Here is a 17,775-nt window from a genome sequence, read left to right as displayed (position 1 = left end):
TCTTCCCCTTTGATCGTAAGTTTCCTGAGGCCTCCTAGCCATGCAGAAGGGTGAGTCAACTAAACCTCTTTCCTTTATAAATTACCCAGTCTCGGGTAGTATCTTTACAGCAGTGTGAAAACGGAGTGATACAGACAGGGTCTCACTATGTGGCCCAGGCTGGCCTCAAACTCCTGGGCTCAAGAGATCCTCCCACCATAGCTTCTTTCCAGTAGCTGGGATTATAGGAGCATGCCACTGGACCTGGCTATGAATTCTTAAAAGCTTTGTTGTAATAGTATATTTCAAAAAACAGTCAAAACTTCTGCTGCCAGTATAAGCAGAGGAAAACATAAAGTAACATAGACTTATTCTCACACTATTTAGAATTGGTGTTGTCAAGAGTGTTTAGAACTATGAGCTACTATATGTAAAACCCTGATGCCAAAGAAACGGTCCATCACACACTCTGTGCAGCCAGGACCCTACACCTACAGCCCCACTTTCTGTCTGTAGGCTGCAGCCTACCCCGCTCTGTCTGTAACCTTCAAGAATATGGCTAGTAACTGATTACAAAGCCAGGTTTTTGCTCTATCATCAGCAACTTACTATTTCACAGAATGTCCAAGATATGTCATATGAAACTGTTGTTTAGTAAAGGCTTAGCAACTGAATGAATATTCTATGCTTTTTAGAGATATTATCTTGCTTTATGTAAGCTAGATTGATGAAAATCCAAATTAAACTCAAATGAATTAGAATGTGATTATTCATTTTATGGAGGGATTTGTCATGTCATGGAAGGATTTTTCTAAATATTAAGGTGATTGGAATATGATTCAACTTGGAAAAGAAAATTTTTACTTAAGCTTTCAGGAATGTACTCATTGCTGAAAGTGTGATTTTTATGTATGGCTTTATGGCTAAGATCCCCATCTTGAATTTCTGCGTTTTTAAAATGTTTGTTTTTCAGTTTGGAAATATGACCTCCCCTCTTCCCTACAGAGAAAGAAAAAAAGTGTTTCACAATTCCACTATTTTAGAAATGTGTACAGTAGCAGTTTGAAATGTCTTGCCTTGCTTAGTCTACCTCTATTGCTAACAAGTTGCTCTATTGTTTTTGTTTTGTATTTAAACATAGAAACACAAGTAAAGAGTGGTAAAGGATTTTGCAGAGCCACTTAACATTACACAATTATCACTGTGTGAAAGCATGTCAGTGGCAACAGGAAGACCCCTACCTTCAAGTGCTGCTCCCACTTATGATTACTGATATTCCACAAACAGAAGAGAAATTTAATTAAAATTTAAAGGAGCTCGAGAGCAAACATCCCTGGGTGGCATTACATTTAAAGTCACTATTAAGAACAAATGTCTGTTCTCTATGGAGAAGCTGTGGAGAACTAAGGGATTAGCCAGAACATGGCTGGAAGTAGTTGAAGGAAACAAAGGCTGGGCTTCCAATGGTCCCCTACCATGCATGGTGAGTGATGATCCAATGGTGGCTCATGCCTCCAGATATGCTTTTGTAATAATGGGAGATTTCTAATCCATAATATCTTTATAAACAGGCAGACACAAATCCAAAAGCAAATGAAGTGAGTGCAGAAAATAAGGAGAGCTAATAGCATATATGCAGAATCTCAAACTAAAAAGAAAATACAGCCATACCTCAATATCCATGGGAATGGTTCCAGGACCTCCCTCAAACACCAAGATTCAAGGATAGTCAAGTTCCTGTTATACAGTGGCATAGTACTTGCATACAGCCTATGCACATCCTCCTGTATACTTTAGTTCATCTCTAGATTACTTATAATACCTAACAAAATGTAAATGCTATATAAATAGTTGTTATCTTATATTGCTTAGGAAATAATAATAAGAAAAAGGTCTTTACAAGTTCAGTACAGATGCAACTTTTTTTCAAACATTTTTGATCTGCAGTTGGTTAGACCCATGGATGGAGAAACCATGGATATGGAAGGCCGACTTTATATCTTATAGGTGGGGAACATTTTGTGATTAAGGTGTGTTATGATTCAATAGTTTTAAAGACATGTCATGTCTGACACATTGTACATGATAAATGTGAGTTGAGTTAATTTGTTATTCAAAGGATATATAGTGTTGGTATTAATTTAAAATGTCTATCAAGCTGTTTTTGAAGGCCATATATACTTAGTGAGCTGAAAAAAATGTGGTTAGGGCTGATTTACTGTAATATTAATATTTGCATTCAGTTGAATTGGACTTCATACTAGTTTAGGTTTGCAGTTCAGCCCAAGACTATTTTTAGGTCTTTTCTTGGGTTGAGAAAATCTCCAGAAACACAGGTTTCTCCATGATACCTGTCACCTAAAAAGACCAGTTGTCACTATTAGGCTATAAAGTCATCTGCTACATTTCTTAGATATTTCCCTTTAGGAAAAGCTAGACATATGGGTTGTCTTCGAAGTGATAATATAAATGAGTATTTGCTGACACATTTGCATAACCAGCCATTTCACTATTTTTCATTACTGGCTTTTTTTCTTGGAAAGGAAGAATGACATATTTTGTTGGCTTCTAAAGAACATACCTTCACATTCGGTTTTAGTTAGAAAAGTTCCAGCTCTCCAGGGTTTCTGATGGAATCCTGGACAGCACTGATCACAGCTATCGCCACATGTGTTATGCTCACACTCACAGCGAGATTTCTAGTCAAAAAGAGGGAGGAAGCACAAATGTTAGCCTCATTTAGAACCATAAAGGAAGCCTCTCTCTAAAGGTACTATGAAGAAAAGAGAAAACATCTGGACTGTGTACTAAAATGTAAAACTAGCCAGCCTGGGAAGAAAGTGGTGCCAGGCTTGAAGTGGGTATATTTGATCAACATCACCTTAAGGAAGTCCAGGCTGGTTCTTTAATCACTGGGTTTAGGCTCAGAAGAAAGCAGGAAGGCCCAGCTGGGAGTGGTCTTGAAGACTGAATTCTCCTTCTCTGATGCCTGGGATCTATGTGTTTTTTGGGGGTCGATTAGCTTGTTTTAAGGCTCCCCTCAAAATGTTGTTAATATTTTTGGATGTGGCAAGAAGGAGGGAGTTGATTCCTAGGCCTCTAGGGGTGCAGGTAAATCAGAAATCTAATGTCTCTAGGACTAAATCTCCTGTCTGTGCGTGCTCTGAATACAGTCTCAATTTACCAAGTGGAATTGGCCTTCCAAGGCTGTCTTGTGGACTTTTAAAGCCTGGGAAACACTGATCATCTGTACACCTGATAGAAAGCACCCTGCATGCATTAGCTGTCTGTCCTGATGTTCTCCCTCCCTTTGCCTCCCTCCATCTGATAGGCCCTGGTGTGTGTTGTTCCCCTCCTTGAGTCCATGTGTTCTCATTGTTTAGCTCTCACTTATGAGTGAGAACATATAGTGTTTGGTTTTCCGTTCCTGTGTTAGTTTCCTGAGGACCATGGTTTCCAGCTTCATCCATGTCCCTGCAAAGGACATGATCTCATTCCTTTTTATGGCAGCGTAGTATTCCATGGTGGCATATGCATTTTTTCACTTCCTCCAAATAAAATAACAGTAAAGGGATTTTTAAAATGCAGAAAGCCAGTGAGACAAAGCGACTCTGTAAAGCCTGTGGAAAATTATGCCTAGGTGATGGGTTGATAGGGGCAGCAAACGACCATGACACACATTTACCTATGTAACAAACCTGCATGTTATGCACGAGTATCCCAGGATTTAAAGTAAAATTTTAAAAAATGGAAAACAAAAAAAAGAAGAAAGCACCCATACCAGGCAGAAAGCAGCGCTGCAGCTTTGCCCATAAAAATGTTAGTGTACTTTAATCTTCCTAGGAGATAACATTATAATCCAATCATCAGAAAACTAGCTTTGAGTATAATGTCATTTGCATTACAATATTTGAGAAAAAAAATTTGTGGCCCGATTTACATTCACTGATCTTACTATTCAATGTATTTTTCCATATACTATACAGGAGATGAGTTTGAATTTCACCAGTTTGTCTATGACAGGAAAAATAGATGCTCATTCATCTTCTCCTTTAGGTTATGTTCACTTAATTCATTGTCATTAATGAAAAAATTCTATCCAAAAGCATTCTGGCATTTTCCGGCTTGCCACTATCAGTACTCTCTTGATTCTCTCACCCACTCCACCCCCTCCACCCCCTTATTGCCCCTGCCCTATTTTATCCTCCTGTTCCATTGTCACTTATATATTTACTTCCCTGCACATTTTTTTACTCATTTGAATTAATTTTTTGATTAGAAACTTTAAAAGAAATGGTCAGGTTGATTGATGGCAGGCGTTCTCTAAAGCTAAATCATGAGGCAGGCTGTCATAGCTAGAGAGATTTCAAAATAGATAGACCAGTTTGGAGCCTTTTTGAAAAAAAAAAAAAAAGGAAAAACTAATCTGTTTTCTGATACTGTGATGGCTGATTTCAAAGTCTATCATCCTAACTGCCAGCTCTTATTTCACCCTGGCATGGATTTCTGTTACACTGTCTAAGTGGAGACCTGACACCCATTTACAGCGTTCTCTGTCAGCAAAGACTCTCATGAAACATTTTACAGCTCAGGGCTTCATTTTGCCTAAGCATCCTATAAATATACATACATTTGTCGCTGGATCAAGTGGACAAGCCCTGGCATGACCATAGCAGATGCACATCCCTCCAATCGAAATATCCTTGACCGAGTAGTAATACTGCAAAAAGCAATCCAGAGAGAAATCCTGTTAAGGTGACTGCAAGGTGAAAGTAACAAAAGGGGACATTCAGTAAAAACTTTATTTTCTGCTTTTATCCTTAGTTTGAAGGACATTTGTGTTTCTTGAGGACAAGTGAGGACTCACAAAACTGACAAAGTAACTCCTAGCACTGTGATCTTAGCCCAAAGGAAGAGTGACCTTTAATTTAAGCTAGTTGGGCATTTTAGAAATATCTTTTTCCCAGTCAGTACCAAGTCCATGCTAGAGTACCTGTGGCTGACAGTAGTTTTTATCTGGGGCTAAGGACAGCTATTCTTCATAAAAGTTGTTTTACATAGTTTCTTGCAAGAAACCCTCTTTTATTGTGATTATAGCAACTGCAGTATTCACAAATCATACGCACACTGTTTTACTTGATTAATTTGAAAAGAACCAACAAAATCTGGGTAGAAATTGTGCTCATAACAATATATTCCTTAACCATATTAAGAAGAAAATTAAAAAGTCATTAACTGTAAGTTTATTGTGCAGAACATTTGCATTTTTATATTACTATGTAATATAGTCCATACAATTACCTTTATATATGAAGTTAACATAGAGCTATGTTACTAATTATTTTAATCTACCCAGCTATTTTTTAAGGATAATTATGGAGGCTAGACTATTTTTAAAATTTTAATTAATGTGTATATAACATTTTATAATTGTCAGAGCACTTTACATTATCATATTCAAATAATCATCTTAGCGTTAGATAGTTCTATTATTCCAATTATACACACACACACACAAAACAGATTTAGCTAGAATATGTAGGTGGACACATATCTGAGTTCCTTGACTAAGAATCCCCTTTTTCCAATTTACTTCTTTGTTTCTTTTTCCTTCTATTTGTTTTTGTTACATACATATAGTGTCTTTGAAAATATTTTTGTTATGTTATCTTATTTGATATACCTAGACCTTGAACTAATGGAACTGGCTAGGGAGTTTGGATAGTATAAACATATTTTTTCCATTTAACCTCATCACTTAATAATATAGACACAAATAGAGATATTTGCTTAAAAAGCTGATACAGTAGTATTTGTAAATGCTTTTAAAACTGGGAAATCTATTTTAAATATAAATGTATAATGCTTTGCTTTTGAGTCATGAAGAAGAGCTGAAATTTGCTATCTTATTTTTATATATTTAAATGAGTGTTTATTGAACTTGAGTACTTTCAAAAAACATATTTATATGTTGACTTATACTGCATTATTTTAAAGACTCATGTACGATAAAGTTATAAATAATAGATGTGTACCCCAACCCCCACTCTACCTCCTGCAAGATATGATAGAAAGAACGCTAATTTATTTTCATTGATTTTTTTTCTCTGATAGATATACTGTCAAGAAAGATTAAATTTCACTCCCATTTCACACCAGTCTTCCTTGGTGTATATTTTTAAGTCCCGCCAAAATTAGAATTGAAAATGTTTTCTTAAACAAGTGAAAAATCCAAACATTGCTATAAAATAATGATTAGTTTTGCATGAGACAATTTACAATATGTTGAGGTATAATACAAGGGGAAATTATTTCAAGTTTGGAAAATACAGGGCACTAAAACATCTGACATATGTTGCATGGGACTAACTAAAGCCTTAAAAGTTATCTTGTGATGATGGAGAGGTTGGGTGTGGGAAGTTAAGTAACGAGGAAAGAAAACATGTGAGGAGTATTTAGGATCTGTAACTATTAACCCTAGTGATTCAGCAATTTTGCAACCGATGACAGTGGTCTTACCTTAGTAGGATCATTCTAGAATTAAATGCTTTGTCCTACAATATTAATTTCTCCCTATAGTCTTTTTTCTTAGCTATACCTCTAGTCATACAGTAGATACTCTATTCACAGGAGTTTGCTTTATAGAGTTACGGCTGAATTGACTTCCCTGGTAATAATGCCTTGGTTGTGTAGCAGCATATGTGGGAGGTGCCATAAACCAGTGAATATGGTAGAAGGTAGACAGGAGGAAGCACGGTTATCACTCATAGCAATCTGGGTTGATCATCTATCTTGTAATCCCACAAATTCCTGTTTAACACTGGAAGACAGCACTTCTGTTAGCTCTTGTGTTCAAAAAGCTTTTGAAAAGATGCTTTAAACTTTTTCCCCTAATATTTTATTTGTAAAGGAAAATAAAACAGTATGTAGAATCAGTTTTCTCCTATAGCAGTGCATTTTTAAAACTATGGCTTGTGATTCATTAATCAAGCATAAAACCAAATTATTTGATGGCCCACAAACCAGCAACATCAGCATCACCTGGAAAGTTTTTGAAGTGCAGCATCTCAGCTCTGCCCTACTGAATCATAACCTATATTTCCACAAGATCACTGGCTAATCCCATACACATTAAGGTTTAAGACATACTGCTCTCTGTATGTGTGCATGTGTGTATACTGGCTCAGTGGTGGCAAAAAAATGTTTCAAAGCCCCTGCACTTCCAGTAGTAACTCGCCAAAGCCAATTATAATAGTAGTACAGATCCCCTAAAGTGACAAAGGCTAATTTTATTCTGAAAAATAAGATTATTAAGTAGACATTGTGATTCTCATTTTACAAAAGAAGAAATTAAAGTTTGAGAAGGCTAAAATGTTTGATAAATGTTACACATGTAATAAGTGGCACAGCTTGGATCTGAACAAAGGAAAGTCTGTCAAATTTCAAATAATAATAATAAAAATAATTTACAATTCTAAAATAAAAATTTGATAATAACCACTCCTACAAATCACTGAAAACATTTTTAAAGTATTTAACAGACAAAAAGATAAGTGGGATATCATTTGTAGGCTCTAATATGAGTCATCATAACTTACTCTTCTGGTGACAATGGGGTCAATTTCTCTTGGGTCTTTGTGAGCAAACATCATCAAGTCAGCATTCAGTGTGCGGATCCTCTGAAATCTCAGGCGAATATAGCGAGCGGAGGTAAATTCTAGCAGTTCTGGAGAAGGATCATCGGCACTTGGTCTCCCATTGATTAAAGAGATGTGAATCTACACAATATGAAAAATAATTTAACAATTATGTTTTCCAAAATTTAAATATTGATTTTGTTTCTTTTTCTTGGAAAAATAAAGTTAACTTCCCATTCTCCCAATTAGTTAGGCAGATTCAGGTACATGCCTATGCACTGGCATCTAGTGAAGTAACTGACATATGTTATAGTCTTCTTAATACATGTACATGCAATTTGTTTGTTTATATCATAGGCATTTCTCCATATACTTCAACTACCTATATTTCTCTCTTCCAAGGCACTGCGTCAATTTGACCTTCCTAAGATTTCCATAAATTCTTAATCATTCTTTCTCTGAAAATTATTGTGCCCTAAATTACTTAAGAATCTGGGGTATGGTGGGAAACCAGAAAACTTGGGGAAAAAGTTATAAAATATCAGATTAAAAAAGGAACCCATTAGGAACTTAAAATAATTCTGTACTTGAAAACATCACATTATATAGCCTTAAAATATGGAGAACAAAAATTACAAGGAAAACTAGACAAATCTATCATCACAGTGAGATATTTCAATAGGTTGTTTTAGGTTGTCATTATCCGTATTTTTTTTTTAGTAATTAATAGGTCAAGAAGACAAAAATTCACCAAGAATGTAACATACTCTATGAAAATCACACTCTAAAAAATGTGTTAAACCTGAATGGAATGGTGAATTTTTTAAGACAATAATTCAGCACAGTTGACACCAAGAGAAAAAAAATTCAGTCAGATCATTTTCTATGTGAAAGAAAAATTGAGAAATTGCCAACAAACTGCCCTCCAAAGGTGTAGAAGGCTGGCAGGCTCTCACAGGGACTTCTCAAGAGCAAAGAATTCTGATGAAGAATAAACTGTGTGACAAAATAAAAGGTACTGTTGGCACAGATAAAGGAAGGATGTTCCTAATACTCAAAGAACTCTTGTAAATCAATAAAGAAATGCACCAACACCATAACAAAATGCACACATATATGAGGGCCCTATTCAAAGAAAAGAAAATTAAAATGACTGTTAAAAGTTTATAAGATACTGATCCTCCCTCATAATAGGATAAATGTTAATTAAAAACACACTGATAAACTTCCCATTTTTTCAGGTTGGCAAACCCCACAAATATTGGTAATACTCTCTGATGGTTAGACTAAGAGAGTAGATACATACCTCTTACATTTACAGGTATAACTGTAAAATGATACAAATTTCAAGAAAGTCAATTGAGCAGTAACTATCAAAATTAGAAACACACAGTAATTCTGAGCTAGCAATTCCACTTCTAGGAATTATTCTACAGACATAAAATAATACAGATACTATATTACAGGTGAACTGAATATGGCTAATGGACTGAATGTTTGCCTCCCCCCTACTAAAATTCATATGTTGAAACCCTAACCCCAAATGTGATGATATGTGGGGGCAAGGTGTTTGGTAGGTAATTAGATCCTGAGGGTGGAGCCCTCCCGAATGAGATTAGTGACCTAATAAAAAGAGGCCAGAGAGCTAGCTAGCTCTCTTTCAACCATGTGAGGCTACAAGAAGTCAGCAGTCTGCAAGCCCCGAAACAGTCCTCACCAAAGCATAACCATGCGGACACCCTGATCTCAGATTTTCAGCCTCCAGTACTGTGGGGAAATAAATTTCTCTTGTTTACAACCCACCTAGTCTATGGAACTTTCTTATGGCCGCCCAAACTGACAAAGACAATATTATTCTTTCAGCATTTTTTATTATAATCTTTTTTGGTCACATCAAAGGACCGGAAATAACCTAATATCCATCAATATGGGACTGGTTAAATAAATTGTATATCTGCATAATGAATTATCTGCAACCATAAAAAAGAATGAGGAATCTCTCAACATACAGATAGGAAGAAGCACATACTTACACTATTTTTGTATTCTGTAAATGGATTATTATTACCTATGCAACAAATTGAACCAAACCAAAATTGTTAAAGTGAAATTGAGTGGTAGATTTTGAACTGAAAATACACATACACACTCACACTCACACACACATACACACACAAACATGCACACACACATGCACACAGTGCTAAAGGTACAGGGATGCAGGAAGTGGGAGTTCTGTGCTATCTGGGAGATGCTTGGGTACAGGACAGTGTGTGCACTGAGGAGCTGTGACTCAAGGTCACCCACTGGAATTTTCATCCACTTTGTAAGATGATATATCATGTGTGTTAATTACATTTTTTGACAGGAGAGTCAATGATACATATTTCCATTCCTAACGTCCTGCATTTAGATAATCCCAGGGAGCCTTTTACAAACTGACTGCCAATAAACTACTTGAGTCACCAGAGAAATACAGCAAACTCTGAGATGAGAAACTAATTCTGGTGTCACAAAGAATAGACTCAAAATGCCTCATGATAAAAATATGAATATGTTCCAGCTAATTGAATCTACCTGGGATGCTTAGTAAGGAATAGAATGCAATGTCTTCTAAAATATGAATCTGAAAATACTGAATCCTCTCTAATGCAGGGATTCTAAAAGAGTGAAGCAGATCTTGTATATTCCTCAAGATCCACATTTCTGGCACCTAGCAGGTGAGCCAGAAATATGTTTAGAATTGAGTTATATTTTTGGCTTAAGGAGGTTAGAGTTAAATGTTAAAAGAATGGATAAATATATGGATGAAGCCATTAAAACTAATTTCCCTCTGAGATTAACCTTGGCACCTAAAAAATCACCAGTGCCATTGAACTCAGGCTTACATTTCTATCAAATTCTCTCTTGACTGTCCCCAAAAATACTACTTGAAAGAAAGGAGGAAATCGCTACATGTCTAGGATTATAGTTTCTGAACATTATTAGAGTTTATTTGGAGTGAATGCTGTGGTGAATCATGTTTGTGCCGTATGAAGAATCAGTAAGTTTCTCACTTAAACATACAAAGGACCTTTTTGGAAAAAAGGTGTACATATTCTCATTTAGGTTAATAAACCGTGTGATAGCTACATGAAGGATTCAGCAAAAGAACACTTCTCACAGCTTTGGTATTTTCATCAAGCTACTCTGCCAAGAGATCTTGTGAATATAGTTAGTCCCAAGCTGTTTCTGGGATATAAAGCAAGCCAGCTGTTTGGCGATGTTGTGTGCAGCTTCCTTCCACCGTTTTGTGTGTATTTTTTTTTCCATTCTCCTTCAAAATAAATCATAATGTTGGATAGGATATTTCCACTAGCACAGCACAGTGTAATTCCAAGTCCACTGGATAGCTTAGCATACTTCCTGATTTCCTATGGGGTGACAGCCAGAGGGTGGTATCTGTCTTCAAGGAAGATGAAATGTAGCCATCCCCAAGACCACCACTGTCTTGCTGTGAGGACCTGAGAAATCTGTGGCAGCCTCTAGTGTCTTCCAAAGTGGTTTCTATTACAGACATGTTGGTGGGTGTATGTTCATGCTGTCACAGGAATTCATTCCAACTGCAAATATCAGACTATGGTTATCAACTGGTTTTTTAGAGTTTAAAATGACACTCATCTTTGAAATTTGTTTTCCAAGGCAAATAAAGGGGGGGAAACCTTATCAGAAACATCTCTTTTTATAATCAAATAACTATATCAATATTATACTCTGTTCACCCAAATAATCCTGATTTACTAATGTAAGCATACTATATCAATCATGTTTGCTTTACAGATTAGTAAGACCTCTGTGCCTCAATGGCATTTTTATTTTAGAATACATTTTAAAAAATGATTTATGCCACAAATAATTAGATTTCTCGTATAGATGATTTTCCATTATTATGCTTGTCTATTTATGTTGCTACATTTGTTTTGGAAAGCTTGAAGAGCTATAATTCTAATACCTTCCCTAACAATACAAGTTTCTTGAGTGAATGGATGGATGGGAGAATGAAGGCTACCGAAAGATCATGAATAAGTATCAGAAGCGGAAGTGGATGAAGTTGACAACTTGATGTGTGGTTTGCTCTCTCCTAAAACATTTTTGTATTATCAATCTCTACAAGTGTGCCAATGAAACAGGTAAAACAAATTGAAAGTAAGCTGACCCCAGGAGACAGAACAGTAAATCCATATGTGTAGCTTGAGATTAAGGATGTACAGATATGGACAAAGAATTTTTATGTAAATGAGTGGCTGAGACATCTGGGAACCTCTTAAATCCAGTCATGCTCAATATGGCATTATTTGGGGAGAAGTAACAAAAACAAGCCTAATCTCTTTTATTTTGACTGTGTAAAAAAAGAAGTACCATCACCCCTCATCAGTTATAGTTTCAGGGGATTTGTGGGGATTGGTTCCAGGACCTCCTGTGGATATCAAAATCTGAGGATGCTCAAGTCCTTGAAATGAAATGGCATAGTATGTGCATATAACCTATACACATATTTCAAAATTATTTAAATCACATCTACATTACTTTAAATACCCAATAAAATGTAAAGACTATGTAAATAGTTGTTATACCATATTATTTAGGGAATAATGACAAGAAAAAAGTCTGCACATGTTCAGTACAGATGCAGATTTTTTTCTAACATTTTTCTTCTGCAGTCAGTTGAATCCATGGATGTGGAATCCACAGATTCAGAGGTCTGACTGTACATGTTTGAAGAAGCGAGGTGAGCTGTAGAAAGCTCAAGGAAAGGGAACAATGCAACAATTGGTCATTGTGTTTCTAGCACAGAGTAAAGGCTCTGAGTCTGGCTCTGGATGGTAAATAGGTACATTTTGGTTTATTCCTCCACAATGCTCCTATTATTCCATTGGTCTTCCTCCATTCCACTGAAACTGCTCTTGGGAAAGTCACCAATGTCCTTCACATTACTAAATGAAATGTCCATTTCTCAGTTCTCACCACATTTGACCTATTAGCAGCATTTGAGACAAGTGATTACTCCACTGACTTCCAGGACACACTGTTCTTGTTTTCCTTCTACTGCTTCAGCTACTCCTTCTCAATCCCCTTCACTGCCAACTTTAATCCTTCCTAACTTTCTCGTAATAGAGCACCACAGTGCTCAACCCTTGGCCTTTTCCTCTGCTCTGTCCTCACATACTCATTTAGTAATCCCATTGAAGCTCAGTTTGTACTAAGTGTATTATCATCTTTATGAATTGTCAGTAGCTTTATTATATGTATCAGCATAATTACTGAAAAATAATCTTACCATACCTTATCAGAAAGCTTTCACTGTAATTTAAAAAATCTTATTCAAATCAATGGAATATTGAAATATTTTTAAATGTTATAAAATATGAAAGTACCATGAATATATGAAACAGTAATGCACGGGTAATTCAAATATACTGGATAAATGACAAGAGTTTCATAAGATATAATTTATTATACAGATTAATAAAATCTTTAGACCTTTCAGACTAGACATTTCCTTACCAAGAATCTTCCTGGCCTTAATGAACACATACAGGATTATGGACTCAATCTGTTTCCAGGCATTATTTCCAATTATATCAGGCACAGTTTTTGAAGTATTCTGTCAATTTTCCTTTACTTCATATTTTGTTATTTTCTCCAACCAAGAGTTCTCATTTTTAGGGTTATTTTTATTAATTCTAATACTGCTCATTTGCATATTCAGAAAATTAGGTACTCTGAAGGCTTAAAATATATGCTTACCTTTCAGAGCTTTATCTCTGGCCTTCCTCTTTATATTTCAATATTTCCCATTCATATAGTCAGTCTATCACTCATTCACTCAAATATATGTATTGGATATCTACTAGATGGTCACTGAATCATTTTTACTTTCCTTTCTGTGTCATGGTCTATCTTATCTTTAGGCCCTTTCCTCAAACACCTTTTCTGTGTTCTCACTGCTTGCCATTTACACAGATGTACTTTATATATCTTTAAAATCTCAGCTGTGTTGCCAATTCCATCCTCCCACAAATACCTCCATGGACTGTCTAGGAGCTCCTTCTATAATTTATCCAAACTCCCTTGACTCCCCCTATTTTTATTGCCAATTTACTTGCTTGTGTCTGCTACTAGATTTAAGTTCAATGAGGGTATACATTTTCTTATTTATTGTAAACCCTCAGTGTTTAGCATAATGATTTCAGTACATACTATATTATCAGTAATTATTTCTTGAATGAACATATCAATAGCAGTCCCCAAATACTAGACTGGAATAGAGCTTCCAATGAATTAGCTCTTTCCTCAATCAAACATTTACAATTTGTGCATTGCATGTATCACTTAAAATTTGTATATATTTTAACTGTATTTTACCTATATTTTTAATTCCATTTATTGACTGTTCATCATAAATTCTAGCATAAATTTATTTATTCTAGTCTAATAAATTATTTTAGAGCTACAATAACTTATTTTTAAAAATATTATATGGGTATCTTCATACGTTTAGGTAAATCAATGAAGGATTATTAAATATACTAGTAGAGCCATTTATATTTTTTAGTATACTAGCAGAGCCATTTATATTTTTATCACAAAAAGAAAAATAATTTTATAAATGGATTTGTCCCTTCAGGTGCCTTAATATTCCTTCTACTCAGAACTGGAAAGCCCTCATTTTCATGCAGCATGTAGGGCACTGAATTAGTTTGGAAGGTCTTTAATAAAGGTCTTTTTTTTTTTTCCTACTGTCACTAGAAATTTACACGACCAAACAGAACAACTACTCTTACATGTCCGATGACTACCGAGTGGCTTGAAAGGTAGTGCTGTAATAATAAAATGTCAAGAACTGTGCACAACCTTCTTTAACTTACCTCTTCCAAGAATACAAGAAATGGCAACTTGAACTGTTCAACAAATATGACTGTATCGTTGACAACTCTACCCCTAAGCTTAGACTTAACAGGTCTTTCCTTCTTAGATAAGAAGGTATTATGCTTTCGATACCTAACACTGTGACCACAGGTCACGGATGGGTGACCTGTAACCCATAATAACTGAATGGAAGATCCTGGTATCCTTCCCGCTGGTCATAACGCATAAAAGGAACACTGACCACTAAGTGCCTGAAAATTTTAAAAAGCTGTAAATCATTACTGCTTGATTCCAATTGTCCCTGAACTTAAATTGCCATTCTCCTTTTCTTTAATTTCTTTAGAATTACAGTCCTTGCACTTGTCATTCCTGAATGAAAGCTTTGCCTTCCACAAAATATTTAAACATATTCTTCAGTCAACACAATAGTCTTTAATAAATTTCAGCATAATAAGAAAATCAGTTTTCTTTAAAGATTATTTGCTATTTTATATTTTTATTTTTCTTTTCTGCTAGTGAAACTAGTTAAAAGGTTTGTGCAGCTTTTTTTTGTTTCCTGCTGGTCAAAGAAGAACATGTCTCTTCTCTCCCTTCTCTCTCTCTCTCTCTCTCTCTCTCTCTCTCATGTTGTATCAGAGTTGGCTGTAACATTTTCTTTTTGTACCAATAGCAGATTTCATGTGGCAGTGCTTTCTAACTACTATGGAACTACCAAACACCAGAAGAACTAACTTTTTAAAAATGATCAAAAATAGAAGCAAAGCCTTAGCTGCTTTAGGAGTTCCAATTTTATCAAAGTCTCTATGATTCTTTTTCTTAGAAAGCCTCTGGTGGTCGTCCTGCTTTGTACAACTCAAAGCAACCAACAAAGCATTTACTTCTAAGCCCCTTATTCAAGATGAGCTTAGGTTAGTTTCATCTGAAACATGCCCAGGTGGGTGACCTGTAATCCACAGAATTGAGTGAAAGATCCTGGTATCGTTCCCATTGGGCATGACGTACAAAAGGAACAGTGATTACTAAGTGCCTGAAATTTTCAAAAAAACAAAAAAAAAATTATTAAATGCAAATTTCCCCCTTCCCTCTCACTTTTTTTTTTCTCTGAAAGGAATTTGACATACAGGAGTTCATTTTACATCTATTTTTAAATGCTTTCAAATAATTTTTAAAAAGTACTCAAAGTTGAAATATTGTATTTATCTTTGTGTTTTTCTTTCTTCAGTTAAAGTATATAATAATTACACAGATAAAAGAAGAGTTGTCAAAATAGAGCTTCTCAATCTCTTTTGGGAGCTTCTCATTTACATTTTATCAAATGCAGACACCACTGTTAAATCTTTGTGCTGTTAAGCTAAGACTATATAGGAATACACATCTAGGAAAGAATCTAAGAGGAGTAGCTTCAGAGCAAGTCATTAGAGAAAAACACCAGAAGGAAGTTCTCTCACTCTCCTCGAACATTTGCATTGCTCCAAATTTTGTTTTGGGTGTGCCCCAACCAGAGATATCATAAGAGAATAAAATCATTAGTCATGTATTCCAACCTCATTGCTATTTCAGAAATTACAATACACAAGATCTTGTACACAAAAACAATAGTAGTTATTCTTGCAAACTTACTGGATATGACACACTCTTGCAAGTGATCTGTATGTATGAACTCATATAAGATTAACTCATTTAATGGTTACAATGTGTTCGATTCCAGTCTGAATTCACTGAATGTGCTCATCACTACCCACAGAGGAAGGGTTCAATAAGCATTTGTTGGATGAAAAAGAACTGGTCATCTAGGCCCCTTTTGAAGACTTGTAGTGACAGAAAGCTCACCACTAGTGAGAGTCTATTCCATGTACCTTCCTTTCATTCTATCATCTGATTTGGGATTCCATTCCAATCCTGTCTATGACAGACCCAGTATTTTAACTCCATCTCCTCTTTATCGTCCTCCTGTTGCTCTTCTGGAATAGTCTTTACTGTTTGATTTTCTGCAGATCTTGGCTTTTCTTCATGAATTTGTGTTGGATGAATTTGTATTCTATCCATTCTAGGCTTCCTGAGGTAGACTTTTTACCATGCCCTAGGTCACCACGTAGGACCTGTCATGGGATCCGACGGTGCCCAGGTCCCCTGAGAAGGGGCAGGAGTGAGGCAGATTAGAGTACAAATGTCACTAGGCCAAAGGATAGTTCCAGACCCAATATCACCTCCTGCCATTGATCCATATCAGTAGAGACCCTCCTGGTAAATAGAAGGAAAGCTCTATGCTGACCAAAATCAGAACTGAAACATGCCTAAGAGTTGAGGGCTAAAGCAGGGGTCCCCAACTGCTGGGCCATGGACCAGTACTATCTGTGGCCTGTTAGGAACCAGGCTGCACAGAAGGAGGTGTCTGAGCTCCACCTCCTGTCAGATCAGCAGCTGTGGCATTAGGTTCTCAAAGGAGCACAAGCCCTATTGTAAACTGTGCATGTGAGGGACCTAGCTTGCAGGCTCCTTATGAGACTCTAACTAATGCTTGATGATATGAGGTAAAACAGTTTCATCTGGAAACCCATCCCCACTCCCCATCCCCCCTGTCAATTCCATGGAAAAACTGTCTTCCACAAAACCAATCCCTGGTACCAAAAAGGTTGGGGACTGCTGGGCTAAAGCATTATTCTCCGGAAAAGAACCAACAACTCCTAAAGTCTTACTAACATCTTAATAAATGAAATTGGTTATGATAGGTTTAGTACTTAAGTACTTTAGTAAGTAAAAGCCATTCCCTAGTTTTCGAAAATACGTATGCTTTATGGTAAATTCTACAAAGAAGAAAGTGCTAAAACCTCAAATTATAGTGAGATGAAGAAAATATGTTAATAACAAAAATAAATATGTGAAATAACATGATCTCCCTTAATGTGGAGAGCTGTTAGAGAAAGTTCGGATAGAAAACAAAGTAACTGAGAGTACAATGACCTACATTGGTGAGACGGAACAATCAGTACACTTGAAAGTCAGATAACAACAGCTCAAAGGAAAACTTAAGCAACATTTTCCTGTTTTGTTTTCAGTCCCCATGTGGGAACACTTGTTTAAAATAAAAATAAAATCTTGGAGCAGGAGGTCTAAATACAGTGCCAGATCCTGTGTCATTAGATTGGAACAAAACCTAGACAGGAACTTAAAAGAGAAATTCAGTCTCCTTCATTCTCATTCTCTGACTCAAAGGTTCTTCAGAGAAAAGTTGAATTGTGTGTGCGTGTGT

At 35.9% G+C, this 17,775-nt stretch overlaps 1 protein-coding gene across 1 annotated transcript in view; it reads right to left on the bottom strand.

Moving 5' to 3' along the window:
• LAMA2 (laminin subunit alpha 2) overlaps positions 1-17,775 on the bottom strand; it is a 637,137-nt gene that overhangs the window by 374,004 nt on the left and 245,358 nt on the right. Inside the window, exons 5-7 of the mRNA XM_055114116.2 lie at positions 7,578-7,757; positions 4,610-4,699; positions 2,561-2,678 (exon numbers count right to left, since the gene is read on the bottom strand). Of these exons, the coding sequence (XP_054970091.2) occupies positions 2,561-2,678; positions 4,610-4,699; positions 7,578-7,757 (388 nt within the window). The remainder of the gene's footprint in view (positions 1-2,560; positions 2,679-4,609; positions 4,700-7,577; positions 7,758-17,775) is intronic.

Source organism: Pan paniscus, chromosome 5, assembly GCF_029289425.2.
Source record: "Pan paniscus chromosome 5, NHGRI_mPanPan1-v2.0_pri, whole genome shotgun sequence".
Classification (NCBI taxonomy): domain Eukaryota; kingdom Metazoa; phylum Chordata; class Mammalia; order Primates; family Hominidae; genus Pan; species Pan paniscus.
Note: the sequence above shows the minus strand (reverse complement) of the source record. Positions and strands in the feature narration are given on the sequence as shown.